Below are 26,809 nucleotides of genomic sequence, written 5' to 3' on the forward strand. Positions count from 1 at the left end.
AGGGAGCTTGATCCTGGGACTCCAGGATCATGATCTGAGGCCAAGGTAGTCAGTCGCTGAACCAACTGAGCCACTCAGGTGCCCAAATAAAATATTTTTAATAAATAAATAAATAAATAATAAATAAAAATAAAAATAGTCAATTATTAAATTGAATTGTCTTGGTACCTTTATAAAAAATTCATTAACCATAAATGTTTGGGCTTATTTCTCATATTTCTCTTCTGTTCCATTTAATCTGTAAATTTATCCTATGCCAATGCCACACTGATTTAGTAGTAATAGTTTTATATAAAGTTGAAATCAGGTAGCTTAAGTTCTCCAGCTTTGTTCTTTCTTTTCAAAAATGCTTAGTCTCATCTTCATCCTTTACATTTCTGTATAAATGTTAAGAGCAGCTTGTCAATTTGTAACAATATTAAAAAAAAAACCCAAATATCCAAAAGCCTGCTGTAATTTTTGTAGGGATTATGTAGAACCTGTAGATTAATTTGAGGACATTGCCATTTTCACAAGGTTGAATTTTCCATTTCATGAATATAGCATATTTTTCTAATTTGTAGCTGCTTTTGTAGCAATGTTTTATACTTATCAGAGCACTGGTTATGAACTTCTTTTGATAAATTCATCCTCAGGGTTTTTTTTTTAATGCTATTCTGAATGGAATTATTTCCTTAATTGAGTTTTGACATGTTAGTTGCTTGTATACAGAAATATAATTAATTTTAATATGCAGATCTTGTATCCTGTGATCCTACTAAACTTACTGATTACTTCTAGTAGCTTTTTTTTTTTTTTTTTTTTTTTTGGCAGATGCCTTAGGATTTTCTGCATATGAGATCATATTTTCTGCAAAAAAAGATGTTTGAACTTCTTTCTGTCCAATCTCTTTGCTTTAAATTTCTTTTCTGGCTTTATTGCATTGGCTGGAAACATTAACTACAGGTTGAATGGAAGTAAAAGAGACATTTTTGTTTATAATATAGGAGGGAATCATTCATTTTATCATGAAGTTTAATGTTAGCTGTAGGTTTTTGTAATTGTCTTTATCAGATTGTAGAAGTTCTCTTGTCTCTGAGTTTATTGATTCGTTTTGTTTTTCTCTTTCTGCATCTGTTGAGATGACCATTTGGTATTTGTACTTTATTCTATTAATATGTATAATACAGTGATTGATTTATGGATGTAAAATCAACCATGCATTCCTGGGATAACCCTACATGGTCATATTATGTAATACATGTTTTGTAGTTGATATTTTGTTAAGGATTTTTACACCTGTTTTCGTGTCAGATATGGCCGATACTGTTCTTTTCTTTTGATGTCTTTGTTTGGCTTTGGTATGTGAGTAATGCTTGCCATGTAGGATTTGTTGTAAAATGTTCCCTCCTTCATTGTATCCTAAACGAGTTTGTGAAGGAATGGAATTATTTTTTCCTTGAGTGCTTAACAGAATCCCCCCCGTGGAGCCATCTGGTGCTAGAGTTTTTTGTTTTGTTTTATTTTGTATTTGTGTGAATGTTTTAAATACAATTTTGCTTTTTCAAGAATGAATCCTTAAAAATTAAATGCTTTGATTTTTTTAAGAATAAATAAATAAATGTGGTTTTATTCATGTTCCCTAGCCCCCAGATGTTTGTTTTTGATGATTTTGTCCAGTTTAATATTTTTATTTTGCTAAAAAAATTTGCACCCCTTCAGAGTACCACACTCAGGAGTTACTTCTCGACCGCTTTTTAATGGCTGCACAATATTCCATTTTGCAGATGTACCATACTCTAATAAAAATAGTTTTTCCAAATTTTAAATATATTCTTAAGTAGTGCTATAGTTAAATTTAATCTACATAGTAACTTATGCTAATAAATCACTAACGTATGATCCTAGAAGTGAGTTGGCTGGGCAAAAGTTATGCATGTTTTTATTTTTACTAAATACTCTGAAGTTCTTCTCCAAAGTCTGTGCCAAGTTATTACACTGTTAGAATAATGTAAGAGAAGGTCCCCTTCTGTCTGCCACAACTGCATACTGTTAATTTTATACATATTAGCCAATGTGGAAGGCAGAGATTGGTGTGTTGTATTTGCATTAATTTACTTAACTGGAGTTGGGAATCTTTTTATATGCTCTTTGACTATTTTTTTTTTATTTTATGAAGTGACTTGCCATGTCCTTTGCTTGATTTCCAATTAAATTGGTTGTCTTTGTCTTATTAATTTATAGGATCTTCTGTTATTTTATATTCAACTTTTATCTATTTTCTGTTGTAAATATTTATTCAATTTAGCCATTTGCCTTTTTTTCTAGTCATAACTGTTTTAAGTCTTGTAAAAGCCTGTTTGTAATTTATGTTTTTGTTTGTTTGTTTTTAAAACAGCAAGTTGTACAAGGGATTGATGTAAACCAAATCCGAGGGCTTGGGTTTGATGCCACGTGTTCTCTGGTGGTTTTGGATAAGCAGTTTCGTCCTTTGCCAGTAAACCATGAAGGTAGGACCATTCCACTCTCTTTCCCTGGTGGTGGGAAATTGGCTGGGCCCCAGGTGGAGCACAAGGTCAGGTGTCTCTTATTGCCAAGGATGAGATACAGTGATGGAGCACAGAGGCCAGAATCATGTCCTGGAGGTTATATGCTTGGAGAACAGTTGGTGGGAATGGTGACATGGGGTCTGGATTAGGGAGAGACTTGGCTCTCTAATGTGTAAAAGCCATAGTGGAGAATGAAGGAAGGACATGGGATCATTAGCTCAGAGTAAGCAGCCTTGAAATGGGCAAGTGGTCTGGGTGTTTCCTGGGAAGGTAGTGTCAGTGCCTTAGTTGCTTTGTGTATGATGGTCCTGTAGCATCATACAGCATTTGAACAGGTGAGCCAAGTCCATTTAAAGGAAATAGAATAAGGCAGACAGGACCATGCATCACACAGAAGCTGGAAACAGATTGTCCTCTCTCTTTCAGTAACCAAACCAAAGGACATTCCCATTTAATGATATTGTCCTTATAGAGACTTGTGAGTACAGTAATGAGCTGTTTCAAATGTATGTGCCACTTGGGTTTGCCATCAGAAATTTCTCATGGGTCAAGATCTTTCCCTCTTGGGAAATTTTAGCAAATAGCACTAGCATTGAGGTTGCAAACCCAAAAGCCCATAAAGGTCATATAGGTAACAAAAATGAGTAAAGTATACCAGGTTTGGACAAACAAACAAAAACAATAGCGCATGTGTGGAGATAAATTTCAACCAGTTTTTAACCTTTTCGTGAACAGAAGACATCTGGGAGTGGTGGAGACCACGGCACACTGGAAATTGCATGTTTCATCTGAGTGTGGCTCTAGGCATCCCCAGCAAAGTGTTGCCGAGGTGGCCATTGCAAATGTGTTTTAGGCCAAGCCTGTGTTTGAGAGTCCAGCTGTGGATACCATGGTACTCTGGGACACCTTGGAACTGGAGTCAGGAAGGTCCCAGATCTCAGCTCTATTGATGCTGTATATAACACCTTGAGTGAGTCACTTTCCCTCTACATTTTCTGAAAGAATTGGAATAATGAACTGTAGCTTTGCTCTGAGGATAGAGAACCTGACATTTGAATGCTCAGAAGCATTTCTTCCATCCGATCCTGAATTCCTAAAAAAAAATGTGTCCCACTGACTTTTATGGACCTAATTCATAGAATAGTGATTTATGTAAATTACATGTGCTGGTAAAAGTACACAGGTGGATGAATGGTTAGAACATAGTGGTCATGGTGCCCATCTTTCTACACACACACGTTTCCCCCTTTTGGCCACATTTATTAGTACCTCCTGTGTGCCATACCCTGTCTCATTAAGTGTTGGGGTGTCAAAGACAGACATGAATGTTTCCTGTTCTTAGTGGCTGATTGCTGGCTCCCCTGGCATTGTTCTGGCCTAGGAGGGCAGAACAGCTCTAGTCTGGGCCACTTCGGAAAGCACAGACCAAAGAAATGGGCCTGGACTCGTAGACCTCAGCTCGTAGCAGCAACACGCACTCTCCAGTTATGAGATTACGGCCAGCCACGGAGCTGGCCCCTTGGGAGGCTGTCAGCATTTCCTCGATTGAGTTCCTTTCAGTAGCGACCAGGCGATGGTCTCTTAGGGATGCTGCTGGTTGAATTCTCATTTGGGGTGATACTTTCGATGTTACCAGCCCTGCGTTCCAAGGATGCTAATCTCTGATCTGCTAAAATGCATGGTTTTTATTTCTGGCTTTATATTAAAATTAACCCTAGATCTTTTAAAATCCCCAAATCATGAGGCCTACCCCCAAGATTTGTATTCACTTGGCTTGTGGAGAGAGCTCGGTATCATCAGCATTGTCAGAGTTTCTTCCATCGTTCTGGTATGTGGAGAATCACTGGCTGCTGCTAAATGGGTAGCTAAGATACCAGGAGCAAGAACACTTCCAAGTGGAAGAGAAGTCTTTCTTGTTAAGCCTGCTTACATATGCACCCTCTCTGGGTGCCATCTTTTTCTTGGTGTAGGTGGAATTGCCTCCTGTTAACAGGCTTTCTATTAACAGGGTAGTTAGGTTGCAACCCTAATTATAAGTGTTGAAATAATTTTATTCCACCCAAAAGGTTAAAGTGTACCCATTCATCAAATGCGTCCAGTGTCAGATGCCCCTTACCAGCTTCTTGCCTTTCAACAGGTTCTATTAGAACCTGTTAGATTTTATCTGAAATGGATTATCTTGTGCTAGAAAATGAGATTTTAATTTTAAAGGTGACTCAAAGGCTGTTTCAAGGCTTCTTACACCTGTGTGGTAGTGAACACCTCTTGGTTAACTGGAGTAATTGTGAGGAGTAGGCAGTGGGATCAGGAAATTAACCATTACCATTAAAGGAAAACTCCCAACACAGGCAAAAATGTAAAGATGGTAACAAAAACAAAAAAATAAAAGACAAAAACAAAAAAAGGAAAAAGAAAAGGGAAAAAACCCTAAATAAATTAAGTACAGTTGTTTAAGAACAGTAATCATTACTCCATGATAAACTATTCTCATTTTAGCTTTTTCTTGTTTGATCTTCCTTCCTTTGAAGATCAGAGAGCCACCAGGTTGGACTGTGGTGTCAGGGCTGCCTGCTCCCCCTAACTCCCAGCACAGCTCTGTTTGAGTCATCCCAGCCGCAGGAGCTCTTGGGAACAAGAAGCAGCAAGGGTGGTAATTCAGGGCCGGGAAGGGAATTACCACTTAGGTTACTCTGCAGTGGAAACCTAATACTGAGATGTTTTTGCTAATTCATAGTGCTTTCCCACAAGCATGCTTGGCACACCTCCTGTGAGATATGCAGAATGTTAACAGAGTGACTACATGGATGAAAAGTCTTGCCCGTGGGTCCACGGATTGTATAACCCAAATTCCGCTCTAGCCCTTGCTTCTAATTCTCTGAAAACATGACACTTTCTAAGGCCGGTGCTTTGTTTCACATGCTTACTGTCTTGTGTCAGAGCCTGCTTCCTTGTCCTCTCTTCACCACTGGCTAACCAGTGGCCCGTCGTTTTCAGAACCAAATGGAAAGCTTCTGTGCCTTTTGAAAGCTCTCTGTGCAGCCTGGGGCTCAGCTGTGTACAGCCTCCTCTGTGCTCCATGTCCCACTTCTGTTCTGACTGTTGACATGCCTGACAGACTGGCTTTTCCCAGGCAGCCACAAGCTCTGTGCATGGAGGACTGTGACATATTCTTGGCAGCATCCTAGCACCCAGCACTGTGCCTGGCACATGACAAGTGCTCAGTGAGTACTTAAACAAGCTTTCAGTGGAATCCTTTCTTTGTGATTTTCTGTAAGAGCTGAAAAATGATTAACTTCCTGTTTTTGTCCACAGTGTGAATCATGAATCAATAATCTTCCAATATATGTAATAAGCTACTTGATTCTCACAACTGCATTGTGTGGTTTTGTGTTTGTTCTGGGAGCCTCTTCCTGTCGAGGCAGTAGGAGCTGCCAGTTGAAAGGCATTCCAGTTGAAAGTTCAGCAACAGGTGACAGACGTCTTGAAGCAGCTGCAGTTGCATTTATGATATTTAAGAAGCAATATTGACATTGGCCCCCCATTTTTTTAAAGAGTTATTTATTTGAGAGAGAGAGAGAGAGAGCGTGCGAGAGCATGCGGAGGGGAGAGGGAGAGGGAGAGAGAATCTTCAGCAGACCCTTTGCTGAATGTGGAGCTCGCAGTAGGACTTGATCCCATAACCCTGCGATCATGACCTGAACTGAACCCAAGAGTCAGACGCTTAACCAACTGCACCATCCAGGTGCCCCGACATTGTCCCCCTTAACACACACACGCACATGCATGTGTATGTGTGTGTGCATGTGTGTGTGTGTGCCCACATACCCACAGTCTGATTCCATGATGTTTCTGGAATGAGACTTGGACATCATTTTGTTTTTAAAACTATCCTGGGTGCTTCTAATGTACAAGAAGGGTTGAGAACCAAAACTTAAAGCAGTGATACTATACAGTGTAATCACTCAGCTATTTAAAAACAAATCTTAGGGGTGCCTGGGTGGCTCAGTCGGTTAAGCGTCTGCCTTTGGCTCAGGTCACTATCCCAGGTTCCTGGGATGAGTCCCACATCAGGCTCCTTGCTCAGCATAGAGCCTGCTTCTTCCTCTTCCACGGCTCCCCTCCCCCAACTTGTGCTCTCTCTCTCTTGCTCACTCTCAAATAAACAAAATCTTAAAAAAAATTTTTAACAAACAAAACAAAACAGATCTTAGATGTGTTTCTGGAAGGTTTCAGATACTTCCTCTTATTTTCAAAGTATTACTGTAGTGAGGAGCTTCTGTGGGTCTGAACAGTCTATCCCCCCCACCCGCAGGCAAAGCAGAGACTGAGTCCTTCTCTTATCATAGTGCTGATCACCTGACTTCCATATTTTCTTAGGTTGGCTTTTTTTTCTTTCAGTTTTAAAGATTCTTTTTTTTTCAGAGACATGGCAAAGTAAGGAAAATAAAATCCTCAGCCCCCTATGTACCCGCTACTGAGGATAACCGGTGAAAATTTGCCTTCTTTGCACAGACATTTTTTAAAGGAGAATTACTTGAAGCTTCAGCTCCTGCCCTCCCCCTCTGCCTGGCTGGTGACCATGCGGCTGTAGTGGGTGTTCGCAAACACATCGTTTCTGTGCTTTCCCAACACATGTGTATACCCGCAACAACAAACAGTATATATGGTGTTTAAAAATATCCCAGTTGGTATCATTATTCATGTTGATCTGTGTAGCTTGAGTTTAAGTTTGTTGTACCAATTTATTTATCTGTTCTCTGCACAGATCTGTTTCAAAGCATGCTGTATGCTTTTCCAAGCTGTGAGATAGGAGGCATATCTTAAATCTCAGAATCCGTTTATCATGGAAAATGACCTAGATCAGAGAGTTGTTTTGAGGATTAAATGAGATGATCCATATAAAACATTTGGGGGACACACAGACACACACACACACACACACACACACAGCTTTATAAATATTTGTTATTAGCAAAGACAGAATTGCTGCGGCTATTCTCCAATTGCAAAATAATGTGTGAAATGCCTGGTTCGATTACTGTTGGGGCCCTTTTATCTTTCCCCTTTATTATCTCCCAGTTTAGTCATTGCTGCTCTCTGCATTTTGCCATCTGAGGAAGCAGAGAACTGTAAAAAGAATATTGGCTTGCCCATTAGTATGTGAGGAATTAATCGCGGCCATGGAAGGGAGAAGGGGACAGTTCGTTCCCATATGGGCTGCAGGATTGTAGCAGAAGGATGTGAGGTGCCTGCCTATGCTGCTTTTCCACCTGGTTTTAAATTCTGTTTCTTCTTTCTTCATCTTCTTTAGAACCTACTATGTGATAGGTACTTGCCTTTATGTGCATTGTCTTGTTTGGTGAACAGAAAAATCTCAATTAACCCTTATATGCTCTTAGGTGTTATCCCTGTCTTATAGGTAAGGACACTTAGGCTAAGAAAAACTTAAAGACTCTTTCACTCTATCTCCACCTGAAACTGAAATAGTGCACGTTCCCCATGAGGTCTGCCTGATCCCCAAACTGAAAAAAATTCCATTGCTTCCTACTCCACCAAACCGAGAGAGGAGATTAAAACACCTAAGTTAACTAATCTCAATCAAAATGACTAGAAGTAGTGGAACTATAAGCAGATAAAAGCCATTGTATAGAGGTAGTCGGTGTGTTATATTGGATATATTATTCTGTTGATGTGTCTGTCCAAGCACAATGTATTGGGAGCTCCTGGGTGGCTCAGTGGGTTAAGCCTCTGCCTTTGGCTTGGTTCATGATCCCAGGGTCCTGGAATCGAGCCCTGCATCGGGCTCTCTGCTTAGCGGCAGCCTGCTTCCTCCTCTCTCTCTCTCTGCTTGCCTCTCTGCCTACTTGTGATCTCTGTCAAATAAATAAATAAAATCTTAAAAAAAAAAAGCCAACATATTGTTTTAGGCTTACTTCATAGGCTCTTTTCCTGAATATAGACCCAGAAAAGGTTTTCTGGAACAGAAGGGCTAGGAAAGGAGGGGAAGAAGTTGGGAGAGAATGAATGAGAATCTAATTAATTGGTAGATCTCAATGGGTTTTAGTGTCGACATTTAACCCCAGGTGACACTTCAAAGGACAGACACATGTCTGGAAGGGAAATCCAGGGTCTGGGTGAAGTGTACTGGCTTGTGTTAGTGGTGGCCCTCTCCCTTGCTGTGGTTGACGTGTGGAATTATGGTAGCTGTGCAGGTTGGTGCCCTTGGGATTCAGGAAGTGAATTAGAAGGCTAAGATTATGCGTGTGTCCCCCTCCTCTCATTTCTGCTAGGGGATGCCCACCGAAACATCATCATGTGGCTGGACCACCGGGCGGTCAGTCAGGTCCGCAGGATCAACGAGACCAAGCACAGCGTCCTGCAGTTTGTTGGCGGCATCATGTCCGTGGAGATGCAGGCCCCGAAGCTTCTGTGGCTCAAAGAGGTGAGCGCCGAGGGTGGAGCGAGCGTGCTCATCGCAGCTGGGGATGCCATTTATTGAGAACCCCTCTGTACCAGGCGCCGTGCTAAAGTCTGTTACGCTTGATTTTTCCCAGCACCTCTCTGAGGAAGGTTGATCCCAATTTATTGATTAGGTTGCAGTTAAATCATTCCTGTTTTTAGATGCTAACCGTAGGCAGGCATGGTGATAAGTGTTTGACACAGATTATCTCTTTGAATCCTAGCAGCCGCCTTACGAAATTAAGGGTTGGTTGTTCTCTTCTTTTGAGGGTGTGAGGGTTGTCTGTAGACAAGAAAACTAAAACTCTTAGAGATGAACCAACTCACCCAAAATGACATAGTAAGTACGTGGCAGAGCCAGGGTTGGAATCTGAGACTGGCCGACTCCAAAATCTATTCTCTTACTATCTAGGACTCTCCTGGAGTTACGAGAGGCTGATGACCATTCCAGAGAGAAGGTGGCAGATCTGGGCTTTAAGTTCACATCTTTTGACCAGAACCTTCTTTCTCTGTGTACTTGTATCCTCCGAGGATTAATCTGACCTTGGTGGCATGTTGGGGTTTCTCATGTCACGTGAACTTGAGTTTCCATGTCCTTGAAAGATACGGTGTTCGGTTCTGTTATGAAGTGTAGATAACGGCAATGTCAACTCCATGGTGCCTGGTAGGGATGGATGTGCGAGAAAGTTCATGTCCTCTAGGAACCTCAGGGACTTGAAAATCCCTCAGTGGTCTGGTGAGGTGAGGATCCATCTAATGAGTAAGATCAGGAATGGTTCATTTACTGGCTCTGGGGTTTCAGGTGGGCTGAGTCTTCGATTACTCAAAATGTGTTTGGGGGTGGGTGAGCGTAAGGGTGTTGAGAACATGTCCCTGGATTGCCACCGGGAGCAGAAGAGATGGAAGCAGAGAGGGCATCAGTAATCAAGGGAGCTATGGGTTCTTATTTAGCATATCGAGCTGTTGTGTAAGCTTTAATTTGCCAAAAAGATTCTATATTTATTAAGAGTTTGAAAACAGAGCATTTTAGGAGTCAGGGGTTTCGACTCTACTGGCACCACCTTGTGTGACTTTGAGCAAAGGAGTTCTCATCCCAGGCCTCATTTTTTCCATCTATGAAGTGAGAGAGCTGGTCTGGACCAGTTTGAAAACCTGATATCAGTATATTCTGAAATACCAATCAGAATACAGAACTACTCCACACTGGCCCCACCCTCTGCTTTGCATTCTGTAGGCATTAATTGATGTAGCCTTAGCAAGCTCAGCTTAGCCTTAGCAAGCTCTGACATGGGAAAGCATGGGAAACTGAGGCTGCCAGAGAGAGCAGTATGATTTTCCTAAACAGAGGATAGAGCCAGAATTTAAACCCATGTCTGCTGGCCTCCAAACCCCAGCTCACCCCATCATATCATTCTGCTCTGAAATCCCTCTTTAAAAGCCTATGTTGCTTAGGATAGGACCAGGAACAGGGGCAGTGGTGTTTTTAAACCAGCCTAAACATGGTGCAAGGAAATAGATGGTTGGATACATCACCCCCTTCTTGGCCTCAAGTAAGAAAGAGCTGTACTGAATTAAGGGATGAGGGTCAGGCAGGTGGCCACTGGTACATACATCATCAGGGCCTTACTGGGCGCCTGCTTCATGGCCTGCTTTGGACTGTATATCCCAGGAGGTCTGATGACACATCTGGTGCAAGCCTCTCTGGAGGCTCAGTACTGTGTGCTTGAGATCAAACTGCCCTAATGAAAGCACACAGAAAACAATTAGGTTCTAGAGTGCATGGTGTTCGTGACTATGGCCTCCTGAGACTGACCATCCATCCATCTAACTAATCAGTTCCATTTCAGAGCTTTCTGAGAAAGGCCTGAAACATTATCTCATCGTGTATTTAACTACCTGATGGTTGAGCCTCTAATCTGTTTTTAAAATTTCTTAAATTTATTATTTATTTATTTATTTATTTTTGGTAAGCTGGTACAGGAATCCATGCTGAGAATTTCTTTGATTTTATCATGATTGCAAATTCAAAATAAAAGATATTGCTAATACCAGTTTTAGCATTTTCTCCTTAAAACCCAGATGGCTTATGACCCTTTTCTAACTTTAAGGTGTAAATGAATCACCTGGGGAATCTTGTTAAATTGTAGATTTCTGATTTAGTAGTCCTGGAATAGGGACTGAGAATTGGCATTTCTGACAAGGTCTGAGGCGATGCTGATGTGGCTGGCCCACAGACTTATAGAACCACTTCTAGTTCTAGAAGCTCTACCCTTTATATCTTTTTTTTTTTTTTAATTTATTTTTTAAATTTCTTTTCAGTGTTCCAGAATTCATTGTTTATGTACCACACCCAGTGTTCCATGCACTATGTGCCCTCCATAATACCCACCACCAGGCTTACCCAACCTCCCACCCTCTGCCCCTCCAAAAACCTTAGATTGTTTTTCAGAGTCCAGAGTCTCTCATGGTTCGTTTCCCCCTCCAATTTCCCCCAACTCTCTTCTCCTTTCCATCTTCCCATGTCCTCCGTGTTATTTCTTATGCTCCACAAATAAGTGAAACCATATGATAATTGACTCTCTCTGCTTGACTTATTTCACTCAGCATAATCTCTTCCAGTCCCGTCCATGTTGAGACAAAAGTTGGGTATTCATCGTTTCTGATGGAGGCATAATACTCCATAGTGTATATGGACCACATCTTCCTTATCCATTCGTCCGTTGAAGGGCATCTTGGTTCTTTCCACAGTTTGGCAACTGTGGCCGTTGCTGCTCTGAACATTGGGGTACAGATGGCCCTTCTTTTCACTACATCTGTATGTCTGGGGTAAATACCCAGTAGTGCAACTGCAGGGTCTTAGGGAAGCTCTATTTTTAATTTCTTAAGGAATCTCTACACTGTTTTCCAAAGTGGCTGCACCAACTTGCATTCCCACCAACAGTGTAAGAGGGTTCCCCTTTCTTCACATCCTCTCCAACACATGTTGTTTACCGTCTTGCTAATTTTGGCCATTCTGACTGGTGTAAGGTGGTATCTCAATGTGGTTTTAATTTGAATCTCCCTGATGGCTAGTGATGATGAACATTGTTTCATGTGTTAACTCTAGGGTCAAATAATCTTTGACAAAGCAGAAAAAAATATACAGTGGAAAAAAGTCTCTTCAACAAATGGTGCTGGGAAAATTGGACAGCTATGTGTAGAAGAATGAAACTCAACCATTCTCTTACACCATACACAAATATAAACTCGAAATGGATAAAAGACCTCAACATGAGGCAGGAATCCATTAGAATCATAGAGGAGAACATAGGCAGTAACCTCTTCGACATTAGCCACAGCAACTTCTTTCAAGATATGTCTCCAAAGGCAAAGGAAAGAAAAGCAAAAATGAATTTTTGGGACTTCATTAAGATCAAAAGCTTCTGCACAGCAAAGGAAACAGTCAACAAAACAAAGAGCCAACCCACGGAATGGGGAGAAGATATTCACAAATGACACTACAGATAAAGGGCTGATATCCAGGATCTATAAAGAACTTCTCAAACTCAGCATACACAAAACAGATAATCATGTCAAAAAATGGGCAGAAGTCATGAACAGACACTTCTCCAATGAAGACATAAAAATGGCTAACAGACACATGAAAAAGTGTTCTGCCCTTTATATCTTGAAGAGCATACATTGGTGGAGAATCAGGATATAGTACCTTCTTTTGAATGGGGCAGTGGGAGACTGGGAGCCAGAAAGGTAGCTTTCAAAGAGTTTAACAGCACATCAAAGTCAGAAGTGTGACTCTGCTAAGCTCATGGGCTGTCATTTGTTTACTCCCCTATTAACTCTTTAATTCACCAAATATTAATGGAGGCTCTGCTAGGACCCAGCAGTGTCACAGGTACTGGGGTCACAAGCACAAAGAGGACTCAGGCTTACCCTTAAGGGGCCCAGTGTCCTCTGGGGCAGTGGTGGGGAAGCAAAGGTGGGGGTGGGTGGGTGTTGGGTGGAGGAAAGAGACATGGAACCAGAACTGTTAGAAGATGTTCTAAGCACCTTGATAAAGGAATATGCAAAGTGTTTCTAGAGAGCATAATTTGCTTCCAGAGATCATAATTTGCTTCTGAGAGGTGTTCTTGAAGATGAGTCTCAAGTTAGGAGTGGAGGTTTTTCCTATTAGAGAAGACAGGGAGGAAATGCTAGAGAAGGACTATGGCTCATTTTTGGTAAGGTACATAGGTCCTGGGCTGAGAGCCCTGAATGCTTGCTTCTCTGAAGTTAGTAGGAGCTGAGGCCAGGTAAGTAGTCTGCCTTATTTGGTGATAGAAGGTTTTTAAGTAAGGGGAAGGAAATGTCTTCAGTACCTTTGACAGGGATGAAGAGACTGGATTAGGGGTGAGGAAATGTGTGTGTGTGTGTGTGAGTTAAGAACTGGTTTTCATAGTTTCCTGATTATAGCGCTTTGTTGGCTTGGCTTTGCTCATAGGATAAATTCCTAAATTTGTAACACGGCGCAGAAGATGGTTTGTGATGTCATTTTCACTTTCCCTTTCTGCTTACTGTGTGCCCCTCACCTTGCTCAGTCTCTCTACCGGGACTCAGTCAGGGTGTCTCAGACATGCTCTGCTCTGCCACCTCTGTCTTGACTAGGGGCTGGCTGCATCTGGCCTGCTGCTTGTTTTGAATGCTTTGGGAGCAAAGAATGAGTTTCACTTCCAATGGTGGAAAAAAGATTCAAAAAGAGAAAAATAGTTTGTGACTTGTGAAAATTATGTGAAATTCAGAGTTGCAGGGACACAAAGTTTTCCTGAAACACAGCCACACTCATTCATTTATGTGTTGTCTGTGGTTGCTTTTGCATCACAATGACAGAGCTCAGTAGTTGCGATATAGACTGTGTGCCTACAAGGCTGCAAATACTGACTCTGGATGGTTACAGAAAAGTTTGCTGATCCCTTGGTCTTGGTGATGTGATGCTGTGCCTTCTGACCCTGAATATTCTTCCCTCTACTCAGTGCCGATCCTAACTAATTATTCAAGTTTCAGCTTTATTGTTATGTCTTCAGAAAAGCCTTGCCTGACCCTCCAATAAATTAGAGAACTCTTTCTATTGCATTCTTATTACTTCACTGTATCTTTCATAAGTTGTAGTGATGTATCCTTTTGTAAGGATGATTTGCATGGTGCATGGATCTTCCAACACTTGTAATCCATGGGGGGCATGGAGAGCCTATCTGTTTTATTCATGGCTATCTCCCAACTCTAATAAAATGCCTGGTATATAGTAGGTAGTCTTTGAATAATTTGTAGTAGTTTTGAATAATTTGAGGGACTCAGTAAGGGGGCTTTTTGTATTCCCCTAGGTGAGAAGGCATGAGGCTTGAAGTAGGTACTGTGGGGTGGAGAAGAGATAGGTTCTAGAATTTTTAGGGAATACTATCAGCAGGACGTGGAGGTTGATTGGCTATTAGGAGCAAGCAAGATGGCAGAGTTAGAGCTGACCACTCACGTTAGTACTGCTGTCATTCGTGGACTCCTTGTCCTGGAATCTGATGACATGGAGAGTCAGGCAGAATCAGGAGTTCAGCCGTCCCAGAAGACCCAGGTGATAGACTAGGACCACCGCATCTCTTGGGCAAAGTCACGCGGGTCCTGGTTTTGCAATGTGGAATTTTAATCATGTCCTTTACATTTAAAGTTTGTGTGTTTCAGGTTGATGTATGTCTCCTTAATAAGAATTGTCAGATAAAAGGAAAAATGCCATTTGAATTTTTCATAACCCCCAGCAGTCTGGCTTTTCCATTTGGTCTCAATGATTCTGACTCTCATCTTAATGAAGGCCAAATGTAAATTAAGTTCTGTCAGGCTGGAACAGCTGGAGTCTCCTATCTTTATAAACATGAAACATTGCAGGGTAACAAGGTGCAGACTGGGGAAGGTCAAGAGAGTTAAGGGCTGATGCAGATCCTGACAGCTCAGTGTTAATGGAAGATAATTAACTGGTGTGTAGGGGCTGTGTGGAGATCTTCCAATCCGACTTTTAACTCATTTCCTCTTTTTGCCATTGTCAGCAGAGCAGAAAGCTAATCATTTCATAGTTTGAGATTTTCATTGTTCATTTCTAACTAGAACCAATGGGCTGGAATGTCAGAGGATTTTGTTGATGGGTTTAGATGCTCTGTTGGCCCCTCCCATTTTTCCCCAGTTCATGCCTCTCTGCTCTGTTGCCCTGATAGTGTACTGGGAAAATGAAGAAATGATTCTCTGGTTCTAATGTGCCTTTTCCTGTATATATAGATTTTTTGAAGGGAGTCGGGATGCGTAGAGAGGTAATTTGATAGCTTCCTGTTAGCTGTGGAAGGTGTGAGTAGAGTGCTCTTTGTGAGGAACTATGGAAAAAAACAAAACAACTCCATTAGAGGTCAGGAAAGCCTGGTTCTAGTCCTGTGAAGTAAGAGGCTTGTCCCAGCTCATTTTTATTCCTTGTTTGGCCTCATTCTTTCCTTCTTCTTGACTATATAATAATACCTATTATTTTATCTTTGATTTCTTTTTGTTTCAAACTTTGTGGAAGATAATGTTAATTTCCTTTCTTTGAAATATACCATTTCATTTTTAATGGCAGTTATGGTGGGGACTGCGGTCTTTCTCTTTAGTGATTCTGGCTTTAAACTGCATGTATAGGGCTATTATTGTCCACCCACATTCATCTGACCTTTGCAGCAGAGCTGATAAAAGATATTGGGGAAATTTGGGGGATAAATCACAGTTCTGTAACAGAAGTGAAGTGCAGGATTTGAAGCCAGATTCACTTGCATTTAAATCACTCTCTGCCATTTACCTATCCTGGGGCCTCAGACAAACTAAGTCAACCTCTCTGCATCTCAGCGTTTAGCTGTAAAATGAGAAGAGCAGTGTCAGCCTTGTGGAAATGTTATAATTGAGTCAGATATTTGTAAAGCCCTTTATGCAAAAGTAGATACTCAGATAGCAGTTACATCTTCACTTCCGTTGTGTTTAAAAAATATTTGTGGGCACCTGGGTGGCTCAGTGGGTTGAGCCTCTGCCTTCAGCACGGGTCATGATCTCGGAGTCCTGGAATTGAGCCCTGCATCGGGGCTCTCTGCTCGGCGGGGAGCCTGCTCCCCCCCCACACCCCGCCCTGCCTCTGCCTGCCTCTCTGCCTGCTTGTGACCGCTCTCTCTCTGTCGAATAAATAAATAAAATCGTAAAAAAAAAAATGTGTTCTACTGATGGGCATGTCAGTAATTCCTATCACGAACTGAGAGAATTTTAAACATTAGAATATCTTATTTCACACAGTTGGCTGTAACGAGTGGTATTTTTCCCGTTTGACTAATAACTAAGGATAGTTTCTAAAAACCATCATGAGGTTGTCAGAGGCAATCATAGAAAATATCCAGTACAATAGTACAAAACGTATTTTCAGAGTCATTCCTGTATGTGAATCATCCACATCCTATGTGTAATTCCTATATCACAAGGCAGCCGGCTTTGAACTTGGAAGCAGATTCACATAATACCTTCTGCTGTTGCCTCTGAAATTCACCATTGCCTCCAGCCTCAGCATTATTTTATTTCACAAAGATTATTGTATTGAATCTTCACACCTGTCTTATGAGATCGACGTGATCTCTTTTTGTGGTAAGAAAACTGAAACTCAGAAACATTAAATGACATACAGCCTCGTACTGGGTGAGCCAGCCTACACGGGGAGCCCCACCGTAGCTCCACGCCCATCCCCGTCCTGTGAGGGCCTCTAATCCACTGCAGGGACCCAGAAGTGGTCTTTGCCTTCAGGAGATTATAGTGTGAGGGGAGAAGAAAGATACAGCTCACCTGAGCAATCGGATCAGAGTGAGGGAACAGATATAAACAGTGGCTAAAGCATGTATCATGCTAATTATCTAGTACTTTACCGAGCATTTTATCTGTTAAACTCCTCTAATCCTTACTTCTACCCTATGAAGTAAGTATTAGATGGTAAAACAGGCTCAGAGATGTTAAGAGGCTTGCCCAAGGTGACTCAGCTAATAAGTGACAAGGCTGGGATTGGAACCTTGGCATTTCAGATCTAAAATCTGGGCTTGTCACCATTTTTCCCTCCCGCCATCTTCAAGTGCTTGCCTTGCAGGGTTTGGATAAATTAGTTCGGGGAAGAAATTTGTAAGTGATAACTTTAGGAGGATCTGAGGCCAGGAACAATGGGTGGTGGGTTCATTTTTTTCCCCCCTTTAACTAATGTTGTTTATTTTCTCCTATGCGATAGGCACTGTCTTGGGCATTAGAGATTCCAAAGTAAGCAAGACAGATGAGGGTCCTGGGTACTTCTGAGAACTAAGATTCTAGTACAGAGAGGCAGAAAATAGACAAAGACATACACACACACACACACACACACACACACAGTGATTCTATTTTCTGGAAAATGCTTTGAAGGAAAAATACAGATGAACAGATTTGGCATGGCTGATGTGTTCTTTCTTGGGAGGTTTTATTTTGACCTGAATGATGATGATTTCAGCGAGAAAGGGCAGCACATTCATGAGGGGAGGAAAGTACCTGTGAGATCAGCAGAGGAGGTCAGCAGGGCTGAGGCTGTGAGCAAGGCAGAGTAGTGGGAAGTGGGTTGGAACAGTGGGTAGGGACCATCTCCTACATGGCCTTGAGGCCATGGGCAGGAATTTGGATTTTATTCTAATAGAAGGGAAAGGGTCAGTGGATTTTAATGGTAAGTGTGACGTGATCTCTGGTTTATGACTTAGAATCACTCTGGATAGTACTGGTTAGGTAATAAACATTTGGATGATGACAACAAAGTTTACATTATAATGTTAAAAGGAAAAATTATAAAAGTGAACATGCAGTTTTATGGATACTTTTGTTTTAAGAAATTATCAGTATAGAGGGATGTCTGGGTGGCTCAGTCTGTAAAGTGTCTGCCTTCAGCTCAGATCATGATGCAGGGGTCCTGGGAGGGAACCTGGAGTTGGACTCCCGGCTTAGGGGAAAGTCTGGTTCTTCCTCTGCTTCTGCCCCTCCCTCCTACTCGTGCATGTGTGCTCCCTCTCTCAAATAAATAAAATCTTTAAAAAGTTATCAGTATAGAAAAAAACTGGCTATGTGTACAAAAAACGTTACTAATGGGGTACAGTATCTGTGGTTGGAAGAGTTTGCTTCTCTTATAACATAGTGCTCATGCTTTTATTACTTCTTGGTAATTTTTCATGAAAAAAAAAAAAAAAAGATCTTGTAGTCCTAGCTAACTTTTCGGGTTTATACTAGTTCATTATTTAGCATAGGATTTTTTTTTTTTTTCTACTTGGGCTTGTTTTCCTTAAAAGCACCAACACAGTATTATTATCCCATTATACAGATGAGGGAAACAAGATCCAGAGGGCTTAAATAACTTCTGCAAAGCTACACAGCTAATGGGGGTGGCGCAAGGATTCTCACCAAATCCTGTCGGCCTCCACCGGCCCTACTGGCTGCACTCAAATAGTGCTCATTTCTTGCGACACATGAGGGCTGCCGCCTGGCAGTCCACAGGCTAAATCTGGACCCCAGATGCGTTTTGTTTGACCTATCCTGTGCTTGGAAACACACACACACACACACACACACACACACATCCACACACCCCAACAACTTTTTTTTTTTTTAATTAGTTTTCAACAATTAAAAACTAAGAAACTTCACGTAAAAATCCACATTTTCTGCTTCTTTAGAAGAAATAACAAAAGGATTTGGCAGTCGGGGGCCCACATTCCCATGTGGAAGGAATTGGCTGGTGCTGAGCAGGGGCTGCCCCCTTTAGGAGGGGCGAGTGTCCCCCCACCCAGCTTACTCTGCTCATTTCCTTTCCCAGCACTACCCTCTAGGCGTTTGGATTGGAGACCCAGGCTTTGGGAATTTGTTCAAGGAATCCATCATTACTTTTCCTATAACAAAATGCTTAGAGAAGTGGAAAGCTTTTCCAGACGGGGAGCTTCTCGGTCAGGGACTTTAGCAATGCCGTACTCACATTCTCCCACACCTCTGAGTCTTCGCTTAGGTTTTTCCTTTGTGGCAAACTTACGATTTCATCCTTCACTTGGGAAAACTTGTATTAATTCTTCAAGACTCCAGGAAGCCTTCCTTGACTTTCTCCATCGGGGGTTGATGAGGCTCTTGCCCTCTGTCCATCATGGCATTCCCCCCCTTACCTCTACCTTGGAATTTATTGCACTACATGTGCCTCATTTATCTCTGTGTCCCTCATGTCTAGGGCACTGCTTCGCATCTAACACTAACCACTCAGTGGATATTTTAACCGATGGATGGATGAACAGGTGGCTGAATTTTCCAAATCACTATTTATGCCATTTTTAATTGTTGTATACAACTGACCAATAGTTCCGTTCTAAAGTACATATCTCCTGCACACCATGTATAAGTTCCTTTTCTCTTCCCCATTGTGGAAAGAAGTTTGGAGTATTCCCACTCCTTTCTACCCAGAGCCACCCCTTGGCTGCAGTCCTGTTACTTTGAGTCCTGGCTTGTTTTGTGTGGGCAGTGAAGGCCCCAGATGGAGGCAGTAACTCCTGGCCTCTCTTCCGTGGCTCTATGTATTGAGGAGCTCAACCCTCGAAGCTGCTCCCTCTACCCTGTGAGAGAGACTCTGAGGTGAACATATGGAATCCAACAGCCTCTCTTTGAATGTTAATACCAGGGGCCCTGTTACCTTCGGACCAGATTCCTCCTAGCCTTTGAGCAGTGTGGACCGTGTCGTCAGCTTTTGCCAGGGCATCTTTTGTGAATTTTCTCTCTTGCAGGGGGGAGGGGGAAGGGTCTGCCCAAGAACTGGGCTTGTAACTAAATATACGGAGTGTTGAGGCTGGTGCCTTCATTTACCTGGACAGCGAGTCCTTTCCTCATCATCCTTGCATTTGCATATTTGATTTGTGCCAAGTATGTATGGTATTCTTTTAGTTTTATAGTCCCAACAAAGTAATTTTAAAAAGGAGACCCCTCCCCCTGTCATTAAAGGACTTGGTCAGATAACTAGTAACATCTAATAAATGGTAGCTATTATTGTACTATATTTTGTATTTTACTTTATGGCTTATGGCAGACTTTGATGTATATTTTCTTTATTTGATCTATGACGTAGTCTTGTGGGATAAATATTACTATTTGCCACATTTTACAGGTGAATACACAAGGCTCAAAGAAATGAAGTGACTGTCTACAGGGATTAAAATTGGATCTTCAGTGAAGGTTCTCATGAACCTTCTCATGAACCTAAATCAGGTCTTGTTCTCTCCCCCCACCCCCCATTAAACCAAGTTCCTTCTCCTTTGGGTTGATGGGTTTTTAGCTCAGTAAGAGCAGGGACTAAATCTCTCTATCCATACTTGGCAGTTGTCTCTCCAGAGCCAAACACAGTGATTGGCATTAAAATTATCCTCAGTAAATACCTGTTAAATGAATTCACATTGCCTAGTCAGAGCCACATGTATGGCTGTACCAGGAAGTCCCATGTGCCCAGCACTTCTGCTGCTGCCTTCCTGACCACTGTGCAAGGATGTCAGCTACATCCAGACATTTTTTAGTGTAACCAGAGAGGCAAGAGCAAGGTTGCTAAGTTCAGCTGCTTTTATGCCTTATAGATGATGCCACAGGAAAATGAACAACATTCTTTTCATATAGTAGCTAAAATGCACCTATGGGAGGGAATATTAGCTTTAGAAAAGACAAGAAGAAAGACAGTGCATTTAATGTGTATCCTGATAGAGGAACTCAGATCAGTCAGCCCTGTGGAGGTGAACGGTCACTTTGGAAATCTGGAAATTCCAGGTAGATAGATGTTGATCAAGGCAAGAGAGGAGGCAGGCCAGAAGTCAGGAAAAGATGCTAGATGGATGGGAGTCTTCTGGAAAGATAAGTCAGTCTCATTTCTCTGAATATATGGCTTGGTTTTATTCTTTTTTTTTTTTGGTTCAAAATGAGAAAGCTGTTCTGCTCTTCTAGGGACATACTCTCAACAGTGAAACAGACTTTCCGCTGCTAACTTGTGCTTGGTGATGGGAGACAAAGTAGAAGCCAAGAGTGACCTTTATCTCAAGTTGTTTCCAAGTCTAAGACCAGTAAGAGGCTATAAAAGTGATTTCCCCCCAGCATTTTATGATCTAATCTTTAAACATACAGTAAGGTTGAGAGAATGTTATTGTACATACTCAGAACTATCACCTGGATTCTGCCAGTAACATTTTACTTGCTTTATCATGTGTATGTCCATCTGTCTGCCCTTCAATCCATCCATTCGTCAGTCCTCAAGTTTTTTCAATAAACTAAGACATTGTTAAACTTCTAAAAGCAGTTTGAAATGTTAAAGCCCTTTTACCTTATTGAGAAGCTTAGTAAATTCTATTTAAGATAGTGACCCTGTTTGATTGCTGTCTGCAAACATCATTAACACTTGTACTAGAACTTGTAAGATATCTACTATGTGCTTTTAAGTTTGCTGTCTGACCTCATGCTTACAAAATTCCTGTGAGGTACATGTTCTCACTTACTTTGCAGGTAGAGAAGGTGAGGATAGAGGAAGTGAAATAGATTACCATTTACTGACTGTTGCATTGGGCAGGGCTGGAATCTAAACCTAGGTTTTCTAACTCCGGGAAATAGATTTAAAAAAGAAGTTGCAGAGGTTAGTTGGTCCAACTCCAGCCTTTATCAGGCACGGTCCCCGGTCTTCTCTACAGATGAAACACCTGGGTAGAGAGAGCTAGTTCCCATAGTTCAGGCTGAAAATCCCAGATAACAAATTTACCTGACTGAAATTTTGAAGTTAGATATGAATTCTAGAATAAAAAGTTATCTTAGTCATCCCAAGTTAGACTCCCAGTTAAAGGACCATGCCTGAGACCCTCCATGACACAAATTCCAACCCGTTCCTCCTTGTCCATTTGTCCATTCTCCAGCACGTTAGTTACCTCTTGAAGAGCTGGCTTCTTCCTCCCCTTGGCATTCACCTCAAAGTGTTTATAGTTCAAAAAAAAAATTAGTAAATTATTTAACTAGTTCCTTACCTCTTCTGAACCCAGGGGTCCTCGAGGTACCTTTGCAGCTAAGACCTCACTCAAGGGTTATCTTTGTGCACCGAGCTGTGGCCACTCTCCTGGCCGAATGATAAAGTCATTCAGGGATCGCCTTCAAGCCCCATGTCTCCCGAATCCTTCCTGTATGGAGAGGCTACAGATTTGGTAAAACTTGGGAAGGACCTCAGTAATAAAAAGTCTGATCTCAGCTCTCCAGCCTCATCAATACCCATCCCACACCCTCTTCAAAAGCTGCCTTAGTTTGCCTTCCAAGCTTCGTAATCTCAACAGTCAGTGTCTTTTGGCTCAAAAAATGCAAGACTAGGGAGTGTTCAGAGGGAATGAGCGAGCTGCCTGAGTCAGTGGCTCTGCCCTTCCTGGCCTCTGCCTCTCATTCGGGCTTTGCCAGAGGGTCTGAACTGTGGCGCAGGCATTTTGTCCCAGTTGCAAGGCGTGTAAAGCCTATTGGAGCTTGCCCAAGTAAAGCCAAGTAAAGCAAAGCGAGCAATTAGGAAAGATGATCTTTTTACCAATTAATTATTCATATATTTTTAGTAATAAGGATTTTAGCTTCCCCAATATATTTATTATTTTCGCTTCATCGATTAGTGAAAATGATGGGTCATGGACTCGCACCCATCCGTGGTCTGGTATTTGCAAGCAGGGGGTCTCTGTGAGCCCTGAGATTCTCCCGCAAGCCTGGCACTCTGTGGATCTAAGATACATGAGAAGAGTATTGGGACCCGACTGAACCCTATTGCAGTTGTCTTGGTGTGAAGCCATGTGGTCTGGCTTTGGCTGGGGGTCAGAGACCAGCCCATGGACCTGAGAAAGACGGTGAATCACTGTGCAAGTGTTTTTGGAGAACCGCCCTTGTCCTGGGGAGCAGCAACTGGACAGTAGTGCAGTGGCCTTGGAATTCAAGTGGCTGGAGTTTCACCCAGGCTTTTCATTTACGCGCTTCATGATCTTGGGCAATTCTCTTCACTCCGGGCCTTAGGTTTCTGTCTTTAAAATGGTGTTAGTAGCAATATTGTTTCTCTGTGTCTTGGCCGGTGGTGGTGGGGGGCGTGTTTGGTAAGTTGTAGAATGCTAATATAATGACATATTTTCAAATGATGAATATGATGGAAGTAGTTGATTTGGGGAAAGAAAATTAGGTCTATTTTTCATATTCTTATCTCTAGATGCAGCTGAGAAAGCTGAGAGGGAAGGGAAAAATTCACATTATTGTGAGGGCAGGCAATTAACAAAGAAAGTGTGCTTAATCTTTAGGGACAACTTGGGGTGTGGGTATTACTGTCCTGTTTGAACAGGTGGCAACAGGCTGAGAGCATTCACCTCCTGCAGCTCATGTGTGGTCAGGCTGGGATCCAGCTCGAAGTTCCTCAAGCACGTGCTCATAACAGCTCACAGACCAAGGATCGGGGAGAGCGAAAGAGCTTGGGAGAGGGTCAGTCCATCCTCAGATGCCCCAGAGCAGTCTCACTTCCCCTATTACTGGTAACTTATGGGGTGTTGTCTTCAGCAACAAACATGCCCAGGATGACGGCTATGAGAATGAGGACACCTTTCAGAAGTGCTCTATGAACAGTGCATGCTCCTCAGTTCCCACCAGAATCAGTCAGGGACATTCATTCATTCGGCAGATGTTTATTGAAAATGTATTGTATTCCAGGAACTCAGAAAAGTGCTGGGACTATAGCAGTGAACATAAGAGGCCCTGTTCCCCAGGTCCTTCTGTTCTAGAAAAGGGACAGAAATGAAGAAAGGAAGTCACAGTGCACTGCAAGTTGGATGGAATTCAGGTCACTGTGGAAGTACACCCCAGTGAGGGGAGGAGTCAGGAGGAAGTGGTGTGTAGGCAGGGGCTGATGGTGGAGGGGAGCTAAGTAAGCCCTCAGGTGGGGTGGGTTGCAAAAGGCAGGCTGGGTACGTGGATTTGGCCCTGGTCAAGTTCTACCGATCTGCGGAGATGAGACCTCTGCGGGGCTGCAAGTCCTGTGCGTGGGAAGGCAGTGAAGCGAGTCATTCAGAAAGCACCTTTTGAGTCCCATCTGTGTGTTTAATGCTATTCCTGATGGGAGTTTCCTGTTTACACATGGATAGAGCCACCATACCCCAGTCACAGGCAGAGAGAGGCTAGGAACTATCTGTCTCCTCTTTTCTGATACTCCCATCTCAAGATCCTGAAGCTGAAACCCAGGGCTCACGTGGCTGCCGTGTCCTCCCTGAACAGAGGAGAAGTGTCCTCATTTCACTGCCATCAGGACCAGACTAGACAGTACCCCAGAGAATGAGCGGTGATTGAACCCCTCTTGTCCAGGAGGGTGGAACTAAACTCCAGGCAGGGGCTCTTGCCACCTCTCCCTTGGTGGACATGTGACTCAGAGGCGGTGACATCAGCCATGACTTCATTCACCCAGAGGAGAGAGACTGACAGCAGACTCTGGCTCCTGCGCTGCATTCTCCATGGTGTGTCTCGTCGGGGACACTGCCATGGTCCTGCTGTTGTTTTCCACACGTCTTCATTTCTCTGTTTCTTTTCTGTCTTATTTTATTCATTTCTCTTGTTTAACCTGTTTGTTTAGTGTACTTTGCCCTATCTCCCCTTTCTTTTTGTCCATCTTTTGCTTTGTCTTTTTCTTCCTCCCTTCCTTTTCTTGTGCTTTCTCCTCCTTCTGTGTCAGAAATGCATATGCCTTCTGTCCTGCCTCCTTTGTCTTCCGTCCCCCAGACTGCCCACATGGCGTTCTGTCCAAACTTCCTAAAACCGCCTTCACAAACCACTCCCCACCAGGACTGACGGTGTCTCCCTTTCCCTTCCGACCTCTGTGTCTAATACAAATTCAGATTTCCGCTTACTGTACTTCCGTATCCTTCTCTCAGGCTGAACTTCTCAGGATTCCTTTTCCATGGCTGGGGATGCAACTGATGCTTCTTCCTGAGCTTCTCTCAGGCAGTTTCTCAGCACGAGCTAGACCACCCTCCACCCCATCTCTCCTGATCTGTGCCTTCCCTCCACGCTGAGGTCAGACACTACCTCCCACATAACACCTTTCCTTGACTGCTTGCCCACAGCCATCTCTTTCTTTCATGACCATGCAGTATCCTTAGTTTATAACAGGTATGATTAAACTTGGATTATTATTATTTTTAAAGATTTTATTGATTTATTTGAGAGAGAGCATGAACAGGGGGAGGGTCAGGGAGAGAGGGAGAGGCAGACTCCCTGCTGAGCAGGAAACCTGACTCAGGGCATGATCCCAGAAGACCAGGACCTAGAGATCATGACTCACGTCGAAGGCACATGCTTAACTGACTGGGCCACCCAGGCACCCCTAAACTTGGACCATTCTGTACTCTTTATACATGGCTGCCAAGTGTTTCATACGCAGACTCTGTTCCACTTACCCAATAAACAACATGAGACTTGGGGCCAGTATACACCTGCCTTTTCATGCATGGTCTTAGCACAAACTTGACCACAAACCAGGGCTTGTAGACAGATTGTAGCATAGTCAATAAATATTTCATTTGAGAAATAAGTATTTCATGCTAATTATAGTGGAACAGATGAGACAATTATGGTCCTTCCCTTAAAGGAGGAAATAGTCTAGTTGGAGACAGATAGGCCCCCATATAATCTGAGAAGAGTAAGGATTGCGGAGGAAACTAACCATTATTGGGGATGTACCAAGATGGGCACATTAATGTCTATAAACTCATCAAGTTGGATCCTACTAACAGAACGGTGAACTGGGCATTGCCGTGTACATACATGAGACCCGCAGAGAGTAGGCGACTCACTGGCCAGAAGAGACACAACTAAAAAGGAGAAGAACCAAGGTTTGAAGCTGAATGGGTCAGTCTCTAAGGCTCCTGCTCCTTCCTGAAGATGGAACCAAGTCACGCCTCTGACATTCTAATAATAAGAACAGTCATTTGAGAAGTGCTTACTCTGTGCCCCGTGCTCTAAACGTTTCACAGACATTTGCTCATTTGTTCTCTCAACAACTCAATGGTGTAAGTAGCAGTATTGTTCTCTGTAGTTATTATAGGACAAGGAGATTGAAGTGAAGAGTGGTGAAATAGCTTTCCCAAAGTCCCACGGCTATGAAGTGTTAAGAGCCAGGATACACACCCTTGCCTTCTGTCTCTGGAGAAGAGGCAGCAGAATGTTCAAGGCGCCTCTATGGAGAGCAGCATATTGCATTTTCAGAACTGCCACTGCCTCAATCCATTTGGAGAATCAGGGACTGGGGTGGTGGGGAGCTAACAGGTGAAGGTGTTGAGAGATGAGGCACGAGAGGAAGCTGGAGCTGGGTCACAGAAATCATAGTTTTCAGTACCCTCTACAAAGACCTTCACAAAAGACACTAGAAGTGTTCTATGAAAGGGATGTTTTCTGTGATGCTGAGCTAGTCCGCATCCATTATAAGAGGTTATGAAGTTACGATCTCTTTCTACTAGTTGAGTTGTGAAGGGATTTCTCCGTTGTGGACCTTGTCTGTGCCTTGCAGGAAATGACAGTGGAACTTTGAACAGTGGGATATGCCTGCCCAAATAAGGCCCAGAGAAACACCAAATGGAATAGTAGAGTGTATCTGTCCTTTACTGGAAGGGGATAAGTAAATTTCACGTTGAAGGAAATTTGGGGAAGAAAGAGGAGGGTGCATCCATGTCAGGGCCAGCCTGGACCTGACGCCAGGTTGTCCTCAGGTGTCC

General features: G+C 42.7%; 1 protein-coding gene across 15 annotated transcripts in view; it reads left to right on the forward strand.

The window, feature by feature from the left end:
• FGGY (FGGY carbohydrate kinase domain containing) overlaps positions 1-26,809 on the forward strand; it is a 412,410-nt gene that overhangs the window by 32,903 nt on the left and 352,698 nt on the right. For all 15 annotated transcript variants that reach the window (XR_009345297.1, XM_059137206.1, XM_059137204.1 and 12 more), the window contains 2 exons: positions 2,378-2,489; positions 8,819-8,970. Coding sequence is in view for 14 of the 15 variants with exons in the window: in XM_059137206.1 (XP_058993189.1) it covers positions 2,378-2,489; positions 8,819-8,970 (264 nt within the window). In the remaining variant the exon portion in view is untranslated. The remainder of the gene's footprint in view (positions 1-2,377; positions 2,490-8,818; positions 8,971-26,809) is intronic.

This window comes from Mustela lutreola, chromosome 10 (assembly GCF_030435805.1).
Source record: "Mustela lutreola isolate mMusLut2 chromosome 10, mMusLut2.pri, whole genome shotgun sequence".
Taxonomy (NCBI): Eukaryota; Metazoa; Chordata; class Mammalia; order Carnivora; family Mustelidae; genus Mustela; species Mustela lutreola.